The sequence below is a fragment of the Cuculus canorus genome, chromosome 23 (genome assembly GCF_017976375.1).
Source record: "Cuculus canorus isolate bCucCan1 chromosome 23, bCucCan1.pri, whole genome shotgun sequence".
In the NCBI taxonomy this organism is placed as follows: Eukaryota; Metazoa; Chordata; class Aves; order Cuculiformes; family Cuculidae; genus Cuculus; species Cuculus canorus.
The window spans coordinates 6,539,764-6,558,421 of record NC_071423.1 but is presented as its reverse complement, the minus strand read 5'-3'; the positions used below and the strand labels follow the sequence as shown (position 1 = coordinate 6,558,421).

Sequence of the window (18,658 nt, the reverse complement as noted above, 5' to 3'; positions counted from 1 at the left end):
GGATGGGACCTCCCTCGTATTGCTGCTGCTCCCAGAGGACCCCATGTCCCCAGGTGTCTCTCGGAGCCCAGAGGATGAAGAGTGGCTTTGTCTCCTGATTTTGAGTCCACTTGTGTGGCTTTAAAGGCAACTGAGGAGCTGTGGCTGGGTTTGGGGACAGAGCAGCGAGAGGAGCAGGGGAGGGGGTCAGTTCTGGAGCACCTCCCGTATGAGGACAGGCTGGGAGAGTTGGGGTTGTTCAGCCTGGAGAAGAGAAGGCTCTGGGGAGACCTTAGAGCAGCTTCCAGTGCTGAAAGGGGCTCCAGGAAAGCTGGAGAGGGGCTCTGGATCAGGGAGTGCAGGTGAATAGGGTGAAGGGGAAAGGTTTTCAGCTGAAAGAGGGGAGATTGAGATGAGATTTTAGGAAGAAATGGTTTTCATGCCAGGGTGGGGAGGCCCTGGCCCAGGTGGTGACTGCCCATCCCTGGAGGGGTTCCAGGCCAGGTTGGATGGGGCTTGGAGCCCCTGATCCAGAGGGAGGTGTCCCTGCCCATGGCAGGGGGTGGGATTGGATGAGCTTTGAGGCCCCTTCCAACCCCAAACCGTTCTGCGATTGTATGAATTCTGCCCCAAAACGCTTCCAGATCCACTGCCGCTGGAGAAGCGGGACCCCAGGGTGATGTGGACACCACCCCAAGCGCAGAGCTCCGGCTCCGCTCGGTGCTTTCCCCGTCCCGCGCCCGGCTGTCTGCTCCCGCCGCCCCGGCAAGCCCGGGCAGCCGCCCCTCCCGGCTCCAGGTGTGCGAGCAAAGCCGGGAGCTGGGAATGCGCGGAAACCACAGCCCGCCCGGGGCTGGAGGGGAGCTCACCCAGCCCAACCCCCTCGCGCAGAGGAGGGGGATTCGCTCGGGGGCTCCGAGCCGGGGGAGCCTCAGGAGGCTCTGCTGCCACCTCCATCCCCGGGGCTGCGCCGGCGCCCGCCCGGCTGCCGCTGGGGGGGGATGCTGAGGGGCGGTGGGCAGGCACCTCGCCTTCCTCCTCCTCCTCCTCCTCCTCCTCCTCCTGACGTCAGCCCCCGGCCCCGCTCAGTCGGAGCGGCAGCGGCATGGCTGGGGGGCGCCGGGCTGCGGGGCTGCTGCCGGGCTGGGGCTGCTGCCTCCTGCTCTGCTGCGGTGAGTGGGGACGGGCCGGGGTGGGCTGCGGGACGTGCAGGGGCGCCCCTTCGCCCCGCGGGCTTGGAAAAAAACCCAAACCCCTGTCCTCCCCGCCCGCGGGTTTGCAGGGCTGTGGAGCTCCGCAAACCCTCGGGGTTGCAGAGGCGTTGGGGTCTGCGAGCTCTTTCTCTCTCAGCACCCCTCGGGTTTGCAGCAGGTTTGGGGGTTGCGGCGGTTTTGGGGTGTGCAAACCTCTGCCCTGCCTGCGCTCGGGTTCGCAGCAGCTCGGGGCTTCGCAAGCCCCTGCTCTCTCCACCCGCGGGTTTGCGGTGGTTTTAGGGTCTGCAAGCCCCCTTCTCTCTCCACCCCGAGTGGCAGCGGTTTGGGGGTTCTCAAGCCCCTGCCCAGCGCAAACCCAGCACTGTTGTTGGGGTCTGCAAGCCCCTTACCTGTCCTCTCCACCCCCGGGTTTTTAGGGTCTGAAAGCTCCTGTCTTGCCCGCTCCCGGCGTTGTTGGGGTCTGCAAGCCCCTTGGCTGCACACGCTCGGGTTTGCAGCAGTTTTGGGGTTTGCAAACCCCTGCCCTGCCCACCTCCACCGTTTGCAGCGATTTTAGCGTCTGCAAGCCCGTTCCCTCTTCACAGCAGGGTTTGTAGCACCTCTGGGGTTTGCAAACCCCTGCCCAGCCCAAACCCGGGTTTGCATGGGTGCTGGAGTCTGCAAGCCCCTTCCCTTGTCCTGCTCACCCCTGGCTTTGCAGCAGTTTGGGGGGCTGCAATCCCCCTGCCCACCCCTGGCTTTGCAGCAGTTTAGGGGGCTGCAATCCCCCTGCTCACCCCTGGCTTTGCAGCAGTTTAGGGGGCTGCAATCCCCCTGCCCACCCCTGGCTTTGCAGCAGTTTGGGGGGCTGCAATCCCCCTGCCCACCCCTGGCTCTGTAGCAGTTTGGGGGGCTGCAATCCCCCTGCCCACCCCTGGCTCTGTAGCAGTTTGGGGGGCTGCAATCCCCCTGCCCACCCCTGGCTTTGCAGCAGTTTGGGGGGCTGCAATCCCCTTCGCTGCCTACCCCCGGCTTTGTTGGGGTCTGCAAGCCCCTGCCCATCCCCTTCCCAACAGCGAGGGGAGGCAGCCGGAGGGGTCTTTCTCCCTGGGCAGGGCGCGGGCAGCCAGCAGAGCTGACGCCCTTTGGGTGCTGCCTGGCTTGGGGCCAGGAATGCTAAAATTGTGGAGGCTGGGTGGGAGCAGCCCCCTCCCTCGAGCGATAGCGCCTTCGGGGATGGGGGTGGGGAGCGGGGAGTGCCCCGTTCTGCACTCGGGACCCACTTTGCAGCCCCACTTCCAAAGGCAGGGCGGAGTGAGGGGTCCCCTCTGCATCCCTGGGGAGACAGGAGTGCCTCATTCTCTTCTTGAGACCCCTTTTGCAGGGCAGGGTGAGGGGTGCCCTCTGCATCCCTGGGGAGGCTGGCGTGGGTCTGGGGGAGCTGGGAGTGCCCCGTTTCGCTCTTGGGACCCCCTTTGCAGCCACCCCCTCCTTTGCAGGGCACGATGAAAGGTGCCCTGTGTGTCCCCCAAGGAGATTGGGGTGCCCCGTTCTGCTCTTTGGATCCAATTTGCAGCCCCTCCCCCCCCCCCCCCCAAGGCAGGGTGGGGGGTGCCCTCTGTATTCAGGGGGGCTGTTGTGGGTCTGGGGGAGCTGGGAGTGCCCCATTTTGCTCTTGGGACCCACTTTGCAGCCCCCCCACCTAGGGCAGGGCAGGGCGAGGAGTCCCCTCTGCATCCCCTGGGAGCCAGGAGTGCCCCATTCCGCTCTCGGGACCCCTTTAGCAGAGCAGGGCGGGGGGTGCCCTGTGTGTCCCCCCCGAGAGGCTGGCACAGTGTCCAGGGAAGGGGACTGTCACCATGCTCCATGGGGCAGAGGCATACGGGGCACGATGTCGAGGTGCCCCCACGTGTGTGAATGGTGAGTTATTGGGTAGCATCCACCCCTTTCCTTCTAAGGAGTTTTTTCCCTGAGCACTCTGTTTCTCTTGGCGTTTTTTCACACTTTCTTTTTTTATCCTTTTTCCAGTCCATTTTCATCCTTTCAGGGGGGAGCTGTGTTTCCTGCCCTGCTCCCCGCTCCGTGCCCTCCCCTCGCCAGGGACCAGGGAGTGTTCCCGGTGCGCTGGCTGCTCTCCGTCACCTTCTCGCTTCGTGGCAATGGTTCCAGGCGGTGGGGAAGCTTGCTCTGGCCAAGGCGTTGGACGCCCGAGCCAAAGGTGGGCTGCTTCCACTCCCAGCCCGTGCTGGGATCCCTTTCCTCGCAGCACATGAGCCGAGCGAGGCGTTTATTAGTTGGCGACATCGCTGTGTTTGCAAGCCCAGCTGCTGTGAAAGCGTTGATGCTTCCCAGAAGCACGAGGAGCCACGGCCAAGCCATTCGCCGGCGGGCTGGGGGCTCGCCGTGCTGCTGGGGCGTTGGGCTGAGCTGGTGCCACCTCAGCCCCCTCTTCTTTGCCATCTCCAGCTGATGGAAAGGTCTCTGTGGATGTTGTCACCTGGCTGCAGCGCTGGGCTTGGGAGCCTTTCCTCTCCTGGTGCACAAAGCCGCGTCCTGATGGGTTGATGGAGGGATTTTTGGGGTGCGTGGTGCTTTTTCCTCCTGAGCTCCCTCCCCATCACCCCCACAGTGAGGGCTGGGTTTGGGCAGAGGCTGTTGGGTGTTGGTGGTCCCATTTCCAGGATGAGGGCTTTGCGCCCTGTTTCTCCTCTGTCTGAGGAAGGAGGGGCGCAGGTGATCCTGCTCCATGAGACACCCCAGTTTGGGGGTCCATGCGGGAGGGGCAGCCTTGCCAAGGCAGAGGAGGGGAGCCTGTGCTGGGAGCAGGCGGAATCTGGCCGCAGCTGGTTTTTCTGAGTGGGGAACAGAAACCTGCGGAAACCTCAAGCATCCCATGTGCGGCTTCAGACCCCTGTGGTGCCCCTCATCTCACTGCTCCGTGCCGGGGGCTCAGCACCGCCAACGCAACCGCGCTCCTCACCGGCTCGGTTCCGCAGGAGGCTGGCGGAGGGGCTCCCCACCCCCCTTCCCCAGTTCTAAAAGCAAATCTTTGTTCTCGTGGAGCTCTGGCTGCCGGCCGGCTGTCGGCTAGCCAGATGGAAAGGCACGGGGGCTCTCCTCCCTTCCCTGCTTGCTTGCTTGCAGACGTCCTCTCCGGATCTCTAGGTCTCCCGCTGGAGCTGTGCCAGGCGCAGGCTGGAGCTCAGCTCTGTAGCTGCGCTGCTCCACGCGTGGCCCATGGGGCTCCAGCCCTGCCCAGGTGCCCTCACTACAGCGGTGGCTGCAGCCGTGCTGGGTGCAAGGAGAAATCGCCGCAGGTTGCGGTGCCAGGGTGCTGTGCCCTGTGCCTCTCCAGCCTGCCCATGCACCTAACGGGCTGGGAGGTCTTGGAGCTGCAGGAGGAAGCCTTGTGTCCCCAGGGTTGCGGGGGGCTTTTGTCCCCCAGCTGGCCACGGTTGTGGCATCTCTGGGTGCTCCTTCCAGCCCTGGGGAGGGCTTCTATCAGCCTGTCTTGGGGGAGGCAGGGAGCAGCAAGCCCTGGTTCCAGGCAGTGCTGGGGCTGTAGCGCCCGTGCGCACCTCCTCAAGGGCAGAGGATGGGTGGGAGGGCGGGTGCCTCATGCCAACCCCAGATGCCAGCCATTCTCCAGCTCTGAGCTCAAGGTTTTGGCTGCTCCGCTGCCTGCATGAGGGCTCTCATGCCGAGCGGGTCAGCGGGGTGGGCCAGCAGCAGTCCCTCTGCCCGGGTTGCACGCTGAAGGTCTGTAGATGACAGAGGACAAAGCCTGGCCTGGCTCCTTGGAGCCCCGAGGTGTTGGGGGGCTCAGGATGGGGTGCATCCCATCCCCAGACACGTCTGTGGGTGCCAGGCAGCCAAGCCGTGGCCACACAGGTGCCTCGGTGCAGAGTTATCTCTTCCTACATACACTCAGTCCGGTTTCCTGACCCCAGAACGTGCTTCTCTCGGGGGTTTTCACCTGTTTTTCTAACACCTCCTTTCCTGTGCGGTGCTTTGCACATCCCTCTTTGTGCAGTGCCGATGGGATGGCTGAGGGCTAGAAGCTGGCTGGTGGGGTGTCCTGTGAGCTGGGACCTTTGCTGTGGCACAAGAGCTTCTGGCTGCATTTTGGGGCTTGGCCACCACATACCTGCTCCAGATAAAGAGGGTTTTGTGGGCGCGGTGTTGCCCTTTGAAGTCGCTGCCCTTGCGAGGCTCGGTGGCTGTTACCGAGCGGTGGCTGTTACCGAGCGGCGCTATCGCTATCGAGGGAGCTGTTGACACAGCTGGCTTCCTCCAGCCTCTCGTCGGCAGCGCCCGTACCTGCGCTGGGCTGTGGGTGCTGAGCCAGCTGGCCCTGTTGCTGGGCGCAGAGTGCTGTCCCCTTCCGCGGGGCGTGCGGACGTCCCTTGCTGTGTCACCCAGCAGCGATGGTGTTCCCAGCCTTGCCGTGACTCAGCCCTTGTCCGCTGTGCCCCCAGCCCCTCGCAGAGCTGCTCTGTTCCGTGTCCTGGATCGATAACCATTACCTCTGGAGCGTGGCCAGCGGCTCCATTACCGCTGCGGGCGAGCGGGCGGCTGTGCTGGTGAGGGTGTGGGTCCTTGGGGACACCCGTGCCGTGGGCAGCGAGCAGAGCAGCAGCGAGGCGCTCACCTTGGGTGGATGCTCCCACTGCTGGGCTCGGGGTTCCAAAGGGTCAAAGCTCGGGGAGGGACCTGGGGGTCCTGGTTGCACCACGGCTGCAATGGTTGGGGACCTTCCTGACCAACACTGTTGCCTTGGAGGGGGAAAAGGAGCAGGAGGCAGCTGCACGGGCTGTGACGCCGCTCCGGAGCTGCTGCCTGCGTGCCCCAGCCTGCTGTGGAGAACACAGCGCCCCATTCATGCCCCAACTCCCGGGGCTGCTGCGGGGGCTGCGCCAGCTGACGTCAGGGCTTGGTCCCGGAGCGCGGGAAGGTGCAGCCTTTGTCCTTGCCAGCTTGAGGCTCCAGCACCTTCCCCCACCTCTGCTCCCCACCCGGCACCTCCTTTGGCCCCTGGGGCACAGTGGGTGCTGCTCTGGGATGCTGGCTCAGACCGGGGGGTGTTGATCTGTGCTGCGGGGTGTGGGGGGCATCAGCGCTGCCCTGGACTCGGGTGGAGAGCACTGGCAAAGCCATCTGCTCGCTCGTGGGCTGTGGACATGCAATCCCTTCCATACCTGTTCCCAGCTCCCTGCCACCGTGGTGTCGGGGGATTTGGAGGCTCAGAGGTCCTGCTGCCCGTGTCAGGGGATGCCGAGGGGACTCGGACAGCAATGGGTTGTCTCCAGGCGTTGTGGGGGATCAGTGGTGTGAACACAGGGTGTCTCGTCCCTCTCCAGGAGCAGAGTTGGTGGCCTGAGCCCGCGGGCTCGCTGTGGATGCAGAAGGCATCGTGGTGGCAGGAGCAGGGCTGTGCTCCTGGCTGGCGCTCCTGCTGGGCTGGGATGCGGCACATCCGAGGGAATGGAGACAGGGATGGACCTGGGTTCAGCTCCCACGCTGGCTCAGGCACTGGGGTTCCTCATTCCTGCCCCTGACAGACTCTGTCCCACAGCTGCGGCCAGCAAGGTGGAGGTCTCCATGCCAGCACTGGTGGAAGTGGAGATCGGGGGTACGGCCAGGTTAGAGTGCAACTTCTCCATCCCTGAAGATGGTTCCTACACCTACATCAGCTGGTTCTATGTGAGTGCTGGCCAGGGAGAGGAGCCGTGGGTGGTGGGCTCGGGTGGCAACTAGCCCAGGGCTTTCTCCTGGGCTCCTCGTTAGCCCAACCTTGACCTCTTGCCTTGCAGATCGACCGCAACAGCCAGGTGAAGCTGTGCCACATCACGGACAGCGTCGTCCTGGAGGACACGGACTACAGGGAGCGGCTGTCGGTGGGAGAGGACAAAGCTCTCTCCATCAGCAAGGTCACAGTGCAGGATGCCAGGACCTTCGTGTGCCAGGTCGGGGCGGCTGGCTACGACTTGGGCGAGAACCGCACTGAGCTCCACGTCTACAGTGAGTGATGGATGGGGGGGAGAGCGGCACGGCCCTGCATCTGCTCCGCGGGGCTGGCGGGGGATCCCGTCCCATCCTTCCTAATGCAGGTCGGGGGGCTTCTCTTTCCAGAGGTGCCTGAGACCCCTGAGATCGTGGCCAACTCGGGAGGCGTCTCCGTGCAGAGCAGTGAGATGCCGCAGGTGAGGAGAGGCCCCACAGCAGGGAGGGGGAAGCTCCAGCCGTACCAGGCTCCCCGCTCTCCTCTCCCTGCGCTCAAGGCTCTCTCTGCCACCGCAGATCGCCCAGTGCGTGAGCAGGAACAGCTTCCCACGCCCCAACATCACGTGGCACAAGAACGGCGTGCGCCTGCAGCCGGAGGAGAATAGTGAGTGGGATAGGGACGATGATGGGGTCGGGGATGGGGAACTGCGCCTGCATGCGTGGCAGAGGGGCTGAGGCGCTTGTGCTGTCCAGAACCTCATCCATGGTCTGGCAGCCCATCACCACCTAAAGGAGCCCTGTGCTGTGTCCCAACACTGCTGTGTCCCCTGCAGCGGTGAGGTTCACGGCCACGCGGACCCGCGAGTCGAGCGGGCTGTACACGGTGAGCAGCACCCTCTTCGCCCACGTCACCCGCGACGACCGCAACTCCTCCTTCCACTGCACCGTGCACTACTGGCTGCAGGGGCAGAGACGTGCCGTGGAGTCGCGGCGAGTCAGCGTCAAGGTCTTCTGTGAGTCGGGGACTGGGGACCATGCCTGCTGCCCGGCGCTGCGTGGCGGGACCCCCAGCCAACCCTCCCTCCTCCTGCAGACCCCACTGAGCACCTCAATCTGCGCGTCATGCCGTCCTCGGCGCTGGTGAAGGAAGGGGATGATGTGAAGCTGTTCTGTGAGGCTGATGGCAACCCAGGGCCCATCTTCTCCTTCTACAAGAGAGGGGTGAGGCTGGAGGGGACCTTGGCAAATATCTCCTTGTCCTCTGCCCAAAGGGTTCTGGGGAGCAGGACGCGGCAGTTGGGGTGGAGGGTGGCTTTGTGGCGCTAAGGGCTCTCTTTCTCCCCACTGCCTGCAGCTGGAGGACAGCTGGCAGGACCTGACGCCGCTGACGGACACCAACCGTGGAGTGCTGTCGCTGAACAATGTGAATAAGAGCAGCAGTGGCCTGTACAGATGCCAGACCCTGGACTTGGATAGTATGAAACAGCTGGAGAAGGACATGGAGCTCGTTGTGAACTGTAAGAGTTGGGGACCGGACCCTTCGTGCCTTGTCCTGGGTGCTCTGTCCTTCCTGCTCACCCTGCCCTGGTCTCCACCCTTTTCCTAGACATTGAAGGGCTCCACGTGGAGATGGAGCCATCCTCGCCCGTTGTTGAAGGGGGCAGCGTGAAGCTGAGCTGTGATGCCCACAGCCCCTTGGCCCTGCAGTACCAGTGGAGCGATGCGAAGGTGAGTGGGTGTTTGGGTTGATTTGAAGGAATTGACTCGCAGACAGGCTCTAAGTCAAAGTACCTTTATTTAGCCTGCCAGGAGGGCAAGATCTGCGTCCTGTAAAATGCACGCGCACACCCTCATAGTGGAGTTTTGACCTTTTTAATCAAACACTCCATACATCTTGTGGTTAGTTTTGATAATCAAGAAGTTAGGTTATATAACTTGTAGGTCCCCCTTGTTACTAAATTGTTTACTTCAGAAACTGCTGCGCTGTAATTTTACCCCTTCGAGGTTCCTGTTTGCAACAAGCCAGTTACAGAAATGCTAAGAGAGGCTTAGCTTTGTCAAGCAAGGTTATTCGTGACATTATCCCTTAATTCGGGGTATTGTCGCGCTCGGGCTGGGGGAGCCTGGGCTGTGCAGCAAACGCAGAGCCAGGAGCTCGCTCTGTAGCTCCCGAGAGAGACCAAGGGGCAGCATTCCCCCCTGCATGGGCCTGTGTTGTCCGTCTCTGCCTGTTCGCCTCCTGGCTGGTGCTGCAAAGGCGCCTGTGCTTGCTGATTCCTCGCTGTGCGTAGAAGAGAGGGTTGAGCCCCTCTGGGAGCCCGGCTTTTGGTGCAGAAGGGTCTGTTGCTCCATACTTATTTCGGGGGGGGCATCCCTTCCTAACAGGGCAGGGAGATCGGAAAAGGGAACCAGCTCCTTCTGAACAACCTCACCTTCGAAACCTCCAGCACCTTCAGCTGCAAAGTGAACGCACCAAGCGTGCCCGGGCTGGAGCAGAGCAAGCAGGTGGCCGTGGCTGTTCGAGGTAAGAACCAGCACGTGTGGGCACGCTGCCCTGCCAGAGCGAGCCTCATCCTGCCTGGCATCAGCGCCCTTCTCCCCGAGAGCCACGGGTACGAGATGTGCTTTTCCCACAGGGAAGCCGCGGATCGTCTCCATCAGCTCCCCGCTGTACGTGCGGCACGATGAGGTGGTGAACCTGACCTGCAAGGCCATCGCGTTCCCCCGGCCCTCTGTCCGCTGGAGCATCAATGGGACGGTGAGAGCTGGGGAGGGGCTGTGTTCTCTGAGAGGGGCCGTGCGTGTTGGTTGACAGCAGCTGAATATGAGCCAGCAGTGGCCCAAGTGGCCAAGAAGGCCAATGGCATTTTGGCCTGTATCAGGAACAGCGTGGCCAGCAGGAGCAGGGAAGGGATTGTGCCCCTGGACTCAGCATTGGCGAGGCTGCACCTCTAATCCTGGTTTAGTTTTGAGCTCCTCACTGCAAGAAAGACATTTGAGGGGCTGGAGCACCTCCAGAGAAGGGAACGGAGCTGGGGAAGGGTCTGGAGAACAAGGGTTATGAGAGGAGTGTGAGGGAACTGGGGTTGTCTGGAGACGGGGAGGCTGAGGAGAGAGCTCATCGCTGTCTACAACTGCCTGAAAGGGGGTTGTGGTGTGTTGAGTGTTGGTCTGTTCTCCCAAGTGACGGGTGGTGGGATGAGAGGGAATGGCTTCAATTGCACCGGGAGAGGTTCAGACTGGACTTTAGGAAAAATTTCCTCACCTGAAGGGTTCTCGGGCACTGGCAGAGGCTGCCCAGGGCAGTGGTGGAGGCTCTGTCCGTGGAGGGGTTCAAAAGCCGGGCAGATAGGTGCTCCAGGATGGTTTAGTAGTGGTTGGGTACAGCTGGACGCAATGATCTCAAAGGTCTTTTCCAAGCGAGTGTTTCTATGATCACCTCAGGCACTGAATCCTTTGCTGCCTTCCCCACTCGCAGGCTCACGAGTACGTTGAAAACCAGCACATCGCCAGCAACCTGACGGTGCGCGTGAACCGCGACCTGCTGCGGGCGGGAGCCATGTGCAGGGTCTCCAACGAGATGGGCATCAGCGAGGAGCGCATCCAGCTGCTCGGTGAGTCTCAGGCACTGCCTTCTGCACCGGGAGCCCTTGGGGAGTATCGGTCCCCCTCGCACAGGCGCCGCCTGTGCCGTGGTGTGGCTGAGCTCTGTCTCTCTCCCTCCTTTCCTGCCCTCCCAGTGGAGTCCGTCAGAAGAGGTCAGTGTGCGCGGTGCTGGTGCGTGTGTCTGGCGGCGCAGGCTCTGGAGGGAGCGTGCCTGCCGCCGGCAGGAGTCACGCTCGCCTCTGGGGAGGGAGCCTTGGCTGTTGGCTCCTGCACCGCATCTGTCGCTGCTCCTCTCTCGCTGCCAAGCTGCGAGGGAACTGGAGGCTCTGTTTCTGCAGCAGCGTCAAAGCTCCCTGCTTGTCCTCAGCCTGTAGCCCAGCGAGGCCATTGAGAGCAGCTGCCTGCAGCCCCGGCCCGCTGCGCACGGGGGCAAAGGGGTGGCCTGATGTCTTGCAGGAAACCTTGGAAGCCATCATAGAATCATGGAATGGTTTGGGTTGGAAAGAACCTCAAAGCCCATCCAGTTCCACCCCTGCCATGGGCAGGGACACCTCCCACTGGATCAGGGGCTCCAAGCCCCATCCAACCTGGCCTGGAACCCCTCCAGGGATGGGGCAGCCACCACTGCTCTGGGCACCCTGGGCCAGGGCCTCCCCACCCTCACAGCAAAACATTTCTTCACAAGATCTCATTTTATTCTCCTCTTCTTCAGCTTAAAATGATTCCTTAAAGGAGGCTGTAGCAAGGTGGCTGCTGGTCTTCTCCCTGGTAGCCAGTGACGAGACAAGGGGAAATAGCCTCAAGATGCTCCAGGAGGGATTTAGATTGGACATTAGGAGGAATTTCTTTACTGAAAGGGTTGTGAAGCATTGGCAGAGGCTGCCCAGGAAAGTGATTGAATCACCATCCCTGGAGGTGTTTAAAAGATGAGTACATGTTGTACCCGGGGACACGGTCTTGTCGTGGACTTAGGAGGGCTGGATCGATGGTTGGACTCCCTCTTACAGCTGTCTTCAAACTGAAACCATTCTATGATTCCCCTTTGTCCTATCGCTCATCCCATCCTCCTGTGCACACGGGAGTGTGGCAGCCGGGAGCAGAATGCAAAGGGCATTCCTCCAGAAACTGCCCTAAAGGAGCATTTTTGCACTGACATCTGCATCCTGCAGGAGCCGGAGAAGCACTGGAATCCCCGTGGTGTTCTCCTGGGGGAAGGGGTCCTTTCCGTGCCCCAGGGAGGTACAGGAATGCCGAAGCTGGGGAGCATCAGGGTGGGACCGGCACTAACTTCTTTCTCTCCCGCTGTGTTTAGAGACACCAGAGAGCAAAGGGGTGATCATTGTGGCGATCATCGTCTCCATCCTCGTGGTGGCCGTGCTGGGGGCCGTCATCTACTTCCTGCACAAGAAAGGCAAGCTCCCCTGTGGTCGCACTGGAAAACAGGACATGTAAGCACAGCCACCCACCCTCTCAGGGACCCGTGGGACCAGAGGTGCTTGCCATCACTCCTGCTTCCCATCTCATTGCGCCGGCCACTCCCTGCCCAACGCGGAGGGAGGCGATAGGGCAGCCTCGGGGGGCACCGCGCTGGGCTCTTGGCAGTGCTTCCGGCTTCCCGCAGCACAGGGAGGCGATGAGGAGGACAGCGGAGTGGTAGAGCAGCCAAGGGACTCCTCCCCAGGGAGGGTCTGGGCAGCCCAAGGCGAGCTTTGGGCTTCAGCCAGCTGAGTATGAGGCAGCGGTGGCCAAGAAGGCCGATGGCATCTTGTCTTGTATCAGAAACAGCGTGGCCAGTAGGACCAGGGAAGTGATTCTGCCCCTGAAACTGGAGCCTCTTTCACTCCGGCTTTCCTTTGCCCCCCTCCCCGTTCCAGAGCATCCCCAGAGATGGAGCCCCAGGGCTTGGCCTCGCTCGACGGGCCACGCGCCCTCTTTGGTGTCACAAACATGTCTCAAAATTGTCACCTCCCTCCCCTAGCACAAAGCCAGAGGCACGTAAAGACAAGATTGTAGTTGACGTTAAGTCAGATAAACTTTCCGAAGAGGCGGGGCTCCTGCAGGGCGCCAACGGCGAGAAGAGACCTGCCGCTGACCAGGTAGGACAGAGCGTCGTGCGCTGCCCTTCCCCAGGCTCAGGGCTGCTCCCGGGGCTGGGAGCGGCGGCGAGGAGCGAGGTTGCATCCAGGTAATGCTTTGCTCCTCTCCCAGCACTCCCCACCCTGCATGAGCCTCCATCATCCATCATCAGTGCTCGAGAGGGACCGTGGGAGGGAGGGAAGGTCACAAAGCCAGCCGAGAATGCAGGAGCAGCTTTGCCCTGCGTGCACACAGCTCCGTGCCAGCCCCGGGCACCTCCTGGGAGCTGCCTGCCCCGCTTGGCACTGCCTCCTTCCGTGCTTCTTGGAGCAGGAGCCAAGTTCCTGGTGGCTTTGGGAGAAGGATCTGTATCAGCATCTCTGGCCAGGGGGCAGAGCAGAGGCTGCAGGACTGGGTTGTGCTTTAACATCTCTGAGCAAAGCTCAGCACTGGGTGAGATGAGCTGCTGTGTGCCAACCTCTCATTGAGGTCAGGACCCACCAGGGGCTCACGCTGTTGGTGCCAAACTGTCACCGTGCTAGAGCGGGGCTTGTGCATCCTGCAGAGCCACAGGATGCGGCATCGGAGCCCACTGCAGTTTTATTTGCTTTAGAATCATAGAATGCTTTGGGTTGGAAGGACCTTAAAGATCATCCAGTTCTACCTCCGCTACCATGGGCAGGAACACCTCCCACTGGACCAGGCTGCTCAGAGCTTTAACCCCACCTCGGTCTCGCTGCCCACACAGCTCGTCCTCACCCCTTGCCCTGGGGTTGGACTTTGATGATCTTGGAGGTCTTTTCCAACCTTGACGATTCCTTGAGTCTATGCTCGGCCCTCACGGGGTGGCCCAGGCTGGCTGCTCACAGAATAGTAGAGTTGGAGGGGACCCCCAAGGCGCGTCGAGTCCAGCTGCTGTCCCTGCAGAGGACAACCCCAGCATTCACGCTGTGGGCGTTGAGCTCTCGTTGCTGTCACATAGTGGTGGACGTGGTTTCATCCTTGGAGGTGTTCCAGGCCAGGTTGGATGGGCCTTGGGCAGCCTGAGCCAGTGGGATGTCCCTGCCCATGGCAGATGGTTGGAACTGGATGATCTTTAAGGTCTTTTCCAACCCAAACTATTGTATGATTCTATGATTCATGTTCACCCCTAACTGCTTTTCTTCCCCATCCTCCTCTTTCTCTTGCGGCGCACCGAAGAGCGAGAAATACATCGATCTGAGAAACTAGAGAGGGAATCTACTAAGTGCTTTCTTCCTTCAAACCTTTCCTGCTCTTGGATTGCCTTGTCCCACCCCCTGCTCCAGTACCCGGGGAGCACGGCCAGAGACGATGACCGCCTCACAGCGCTGAGCCCCAACGCGTGGGGGATCCCCCTCGACTCACCTCTCCGTTACCTCAACCGTGGGCTTGCAGGTTGTCGACTTCGCAGCAGCAAAGCTGGATTTGCTTATTTACTCCAGAGAAGCCAACAGCACTATTGGAAAGAAATATCCCACTAAGCTGCCTGGGGGAAGGAGTGGAGGCTTTGGCGGGAGATCCATCCTGGATGCGCGCGGGAAGGTTTTGATGTGTTTTGCCCCAAACTTGCTCAGAAAGTTGGTGAAATTTGTACTTTTTGGGCTGTCCCAGGCACCTTAGATGTAGCGACGTGCAGGTTAGACGAGCGAAGAGTGGAAGTGGTTGTGGTAGAGTGGAAGTGGTTGTGGTAGAGCGGTGTTTGCCGGCTGCCGGGGAGGTCTTAGTGCTTTGCTTTTCCTTTCAGACCAGACTTTTGGTTTAACCCGGTGTGTCGTGGCGGCGCTGGGCACGCGGGGTGCTCCGCGATGGGTGGTCGCGTGGGAGGCGAGGGCCTGGCAGAGCAAGGAGGCACTCGGGGTTGTTGGGCACAAGCCACATCAAGGGGTTAAGCTCTCTGGTTTGTGGTGGGGTGAGGGCTTCTCCCTCCCCACTCCCATGGGAATCGGATCAATTTACTGGGGGGCTATAACAGCAGGTCCTGGAGCCCCCACCCCAATTCACACCTAAGGAATGACTCGATCGGGGCCAGTCAGCGATGTCTCAGGGTTTTTATTTGCGCCGAGCAGTCCCCCAGCCCCTGGTCAACGCGGTTCATGTCTACGCTTGGGTGGCACCTCTGAGCGATGGAGAGCGGAGCCCGAGCAGCCTTCGCCTCCCGCAGCCCCGGCTCTGCCTCCTCCGAAGCGAGAAGACCCCCCCGCAGCCTCTCCTTCCTCCAGGCCCCCCTCTCAGCGCTCGCTGCCACCAGCCTTAGCTCCCGGCCGCCGGCGCCGTGTCCCTGCGCCCGCGTCGTCGGGAGCAGAAGCTTTGGGTTCTATATATATATATTTTTGTTGGATTGTGTGTACATTTCCAGGAGTTTTTGTCTGATAACTTGCCAGGTTGTTGGGTTTTTTTTTTTATATATATATATATATATGTGAAAATAAAGTACCACGTTCAAAGCCGGGCTCAGAGTTTGTTCCCACCAGGATGGTCGGATGGATGTGCTCCGGTTCACGGCTGCTTTGACCGAGGGCGCTGGGCACACTCCCACCTCTCGTTTTGCCTCCGCGCCAATGGGATTTCACCATGGAAAAGGGTTTAAAGCAACTGAGTGTCGGCTCGGACCCCTCCTCGCCCAGGATGGGGCTCCAGGGCCCCCTCGGAGCTGGGAAGAGGCAATTCCCTACAGTCTAGTAGGTAACTGCATTAATAGCTGATTGGGCACTAATAACTAACGGGTTGGATGTATTCTTTTAGATAATCTTTGTATTAGAGTGAAATATATCATTGGTGATGGTAGATACTAAAAGATAATTATTAATATCTAATATAGACGCTAATAACCATCAATATTAATAACTCCGATGTATTTTAATAGATAATTGTTGTATTAGATTGAAATATATAGGATGGTAGATATTAAAAGATAATTATTAATAGCTAATATAGACACTAATAGCCATCAATATTAATAACTCCAATGTATTTTAGTAGATAATTGTATTAGAATGAAATATATAGGATGGTAGATATTAAAAGATAATTATTAATAGCTAATATAGACGCTAATATTAATAGACACCAATATTAATGACAAACTCCAATGTGTTCTAATAGATAATCATTGTATTTGATTGAAATATATTATTAGTGATGCTAGATATTGAAAGATAATTAATAGCCAATATAGACACTAATAACCACCAATATTAACAACTCTTAATGTATTCTAATAATCATCAGATTGAAATATATGGAATGGTAGATATTAAAAGATAATTATTAATAGCTAATATAGATGCTAATATTAATGACTAATATTAATAGACATCAATATTAATGACAAACTCAAATGTGTTCTAGTAGATAATCATTGTATTTGATTGAAATATGTTATTAGTGATGGTAGATGTTAAAAGATAATGCTGGCAATAGACTTGACTGGATCCCAAGGGAAATGTCCCAATAGGTCGAATAAGTCCCAATCGATCGAATAAGTGTGTCCCAATAGATTAAATAAAGCCAATTCAATTAAATAAAACCAATTAGATTCAATAAATCTCAACAGAAGAACACCAGTAGATTAACTAAATCCCAATAGATTAAATAAATCCCAATAGATCAAATAGGATTTAATAGATCCCAACAAGGGAAGCTGTTAGATCATTGTATTTATGGCTAATATAGACACTAACAACCACCAATAATAATAAGGTTAACGATTTCTTGTAGATAATTGTTGTGTTGGACTGGAAAACGCAACTAAATTGCTGGTGGTGGCAATGCTGGCTACGGGAATTAATAGATCCCAACAGGAGAAGCTGTTGTAGTTGCATTTATAGCTAATATTGATGCTAATAACTCCTCATAGACAAGTTTATCTCTAGATTCGAGCGGATGTGACGACTTTATGGTAGATAATTGCTAATTATCAATCGATCACTAATAATCGATAGCTCCTATAGACACTATAAATGACTTTTTCCCTTAAATAAGTTTAATAGATGATAACTTATTCACACGTGAGCTGCTCTGGATCCCAGGGGGGCTCCTTATTGATAAATTCTGGTACAGTTTAATTGGTAATTGTGTTAATAGCTGCTGTACGTGCTAAATACAAACAGGTGGTTAATTGATTAGATGCTAATAGCGATAGCTTTTAATAAGTAACTGCAATAATAGTAATGCAGGTAAGAATGGATAATAATTCATAATTATGAGAGGAAATGATGTGGTTAGCTACGAACTGTACTAAAATACTCCATTAATTCTAATAATCGTAATAGATAAGTGCATTAATAACTACTATTGATAATTCTATAAATAGATTGTTACAGATTCTACTAGAATAGCTCTAATATGGGCACTAATAACCACTTAATAGGTCATTATTATTAATAGATACTGGTAGATTCTTCACTTTGAGGGCAGGAAGGCATGGGAACAGGTTGCCCGGAGCGGCTGCCCCATCCCTGGAGGGGTTCCAGGCCAGGTTGGATGGGGCTCGGAGCCCCTGATCCAGTGGGAGGTGTCCCTGCCCATGGCAGGGGGTGGGACTGGGTGGGCTTTGAGGTCCCTTCCAACCCAAACCCTTCCATGATTCTGTGATTATACAAGAAAATATTCTTTCCAGCTACTGTAGGTGCCACTCAATGAACACACACTCTCTGATCGATCGCTGATGGGTCACCTTTGGACCAGCTTCTCTATCTACTACTCTTAGATAACTATTATCGGCTGCTTCAAACTATTCAGTGTCTGTTAGGGTCCCTTTGTGTGACCTTCTACTGCGGTTCTGGCATTGGAATCGATGAGAAAACGCAGTGCCTCGGGTGCTGTGCATGCTGAGAATGACAAATACGGGGTTGTTTGAATGGAATCCCACCTAAAACCGGAGCTGCTGGTGGTGTCTGCGGGCTGAGCGCTGCCCCCTTCTCGCCTGATGTCATCAATAAACAGAATTGGGTCTTTCAGCAGTATCTGCTGCAACCACCGCTCACACGAAACCCAACTCGGTGAACACCAACAGCCTCAACAGCTCACCGTGGTCACAGAGAGGGGCGGAGGAGATGCTGAGTGGTGGACGGGTACAGTTGGACTCAGTGATCATGGAATCACAGAACCGTTTATGGTGGAAGGGACCTCAAAACCCATCCGGTTCCACCTCCTGCCTTGGATCCCACGGGATCAGAGTGCTCAGAGGTCTTTTCCAGCCCCGCGATGCTGTGATTCTATCAAAAGAGGGGCAGCTTCTGTCCACACTCACCGCTCCTCATCGCTGGTGGCACAGGGGTCAACCACGTTCTATCAAAGCATTGAGTTGAGAGCTGTGATGGACACCGCTCCTACAAATAAAGGCGTCCGGTTCCCGGTTTGGTTCTTGCATGGGGATGGATTCTGGACCAGAGCGGCACCGACAGTGGGGATGGGGACACTGAGGGCACCGCGCGGCCAACGGAGCCAACACGTCCCGGTGGGGCAGAGCCGGCGGGCGCCGTGGGAGGTGGGACGCTGAGATGTGGTTCAAACCGGGGATGAGACCACCGGCCCCGGAGTGACCAACTGCCCCCGGCTCGTCAGACGGGCGCTTCGCACACGGCTGAACCCCACGTCCCCATCAATGCTCCTCACCTCATCCCATTCACCCCTCCTATTCTCCATAGGCCCCGTGTCCTCAGTTGACCCCAATTAACCTCAGTTGACCCCCGTGTCCTCAGATGACCCCGTGTCCTCAGTTGACCCCACAGAGTCACCTTCGAGAGGTTCGCTTGACCTCAGGTAACCCCTGTGTCCTCAGTTGACCTCTGTGTCCTCATTTGACCCCACAGAGACATCTTTGAGGGGTTCACTTGACCTCAGTTAACCCCCATGTCCTCAGTTGACCCCAATTAACCTCAGTTGACCCCTGTGTCCTCATTTGACCTTACAGAGACTTCTTTGAGAGGTTCGTTTGACCTCAATTGACCCCCGTGTCCTCAGTTGACCCCTGTGTCCTCATTTGACCCCGTGTCCTCATCTGACCCCACAGATTCATCTTTGAGGGGTTCACTTGACCTCAGTTAACCCCTGTGTCC

The 18,658-nt window shown here is 57.8% G+C and overlaps 1 protein-coding gene across 2 annotated transcripts; it reads left to right on the top strand.

Moving 5' to 3' along the window:
- Positions 1-1,002: 1,002 nt before the first annotated feature.
- MCAM (melanoma cell adhesion molecule) lies at positions 1,003-15,506 on the top strand. 2 transcript variants are annotated; one of them, XM_054087040.1, is made up of 15 exons: positions 1,003-1,151; positions 6,748-6,875; positions 6,986-7,193; positions 7,305-7,375; positions 7,473-7,560; positions 7,730-7,909; positions 7,990-8,117; positions 8,251-8,413; positions 8,503-8,624; positions 9,282-9,420; positions 9,533-9,654; positions 10,375-10,510; positions 11,815-11,950; positions 12,481-12,598; positions 13,779-15,495. In XM_054087040.1, exons 1-15 carry the CDS (start codon positions 1,085-1,087, stop codon positions 13,806-13,808), a joined length of 1,836 nt encoding a protein of 611 aa, XP_053943015.1. In that variant the 5' UTR covers positions 1,003-1,084; the 3' UTR covers positions 13,809-15,495. The 2 variants fall into 2 exon arrangements, with proteins under 2 accessions (XP_053943015.1, XP_053943016.1); XM_054087041.1 differs by lacking the exon at positions 12,481-12,598 and having other exon boundaries at positions 13,779-15,506.
- Positions 15,507-18,658: the final 3,152 nt, after the last annotated feature.

Coding starts and splice junctions, on each gene's coding strand:
- MCAM (XM_054087040.1), top strand. CDS start 1,085: ATGGCTGGGGGGCGCCGGGCTGCGGGGCTGCTGCCGGGCTGGGGCTGC. Junction 11,951..12,480: donor CGCACTGGAAAACAGGACAT/GTAAGCACAGCC, acceptor TCCCTCCCCTAG/CACAAAGCCAGAGGCACGTA. Junction 12,599..13,778: donor AGAGACCTGCCGCTGACCAG/GTAGGACAGAGC, acceptor GGCGCACCGAAG/AGCGAGAAATACATCGATCT.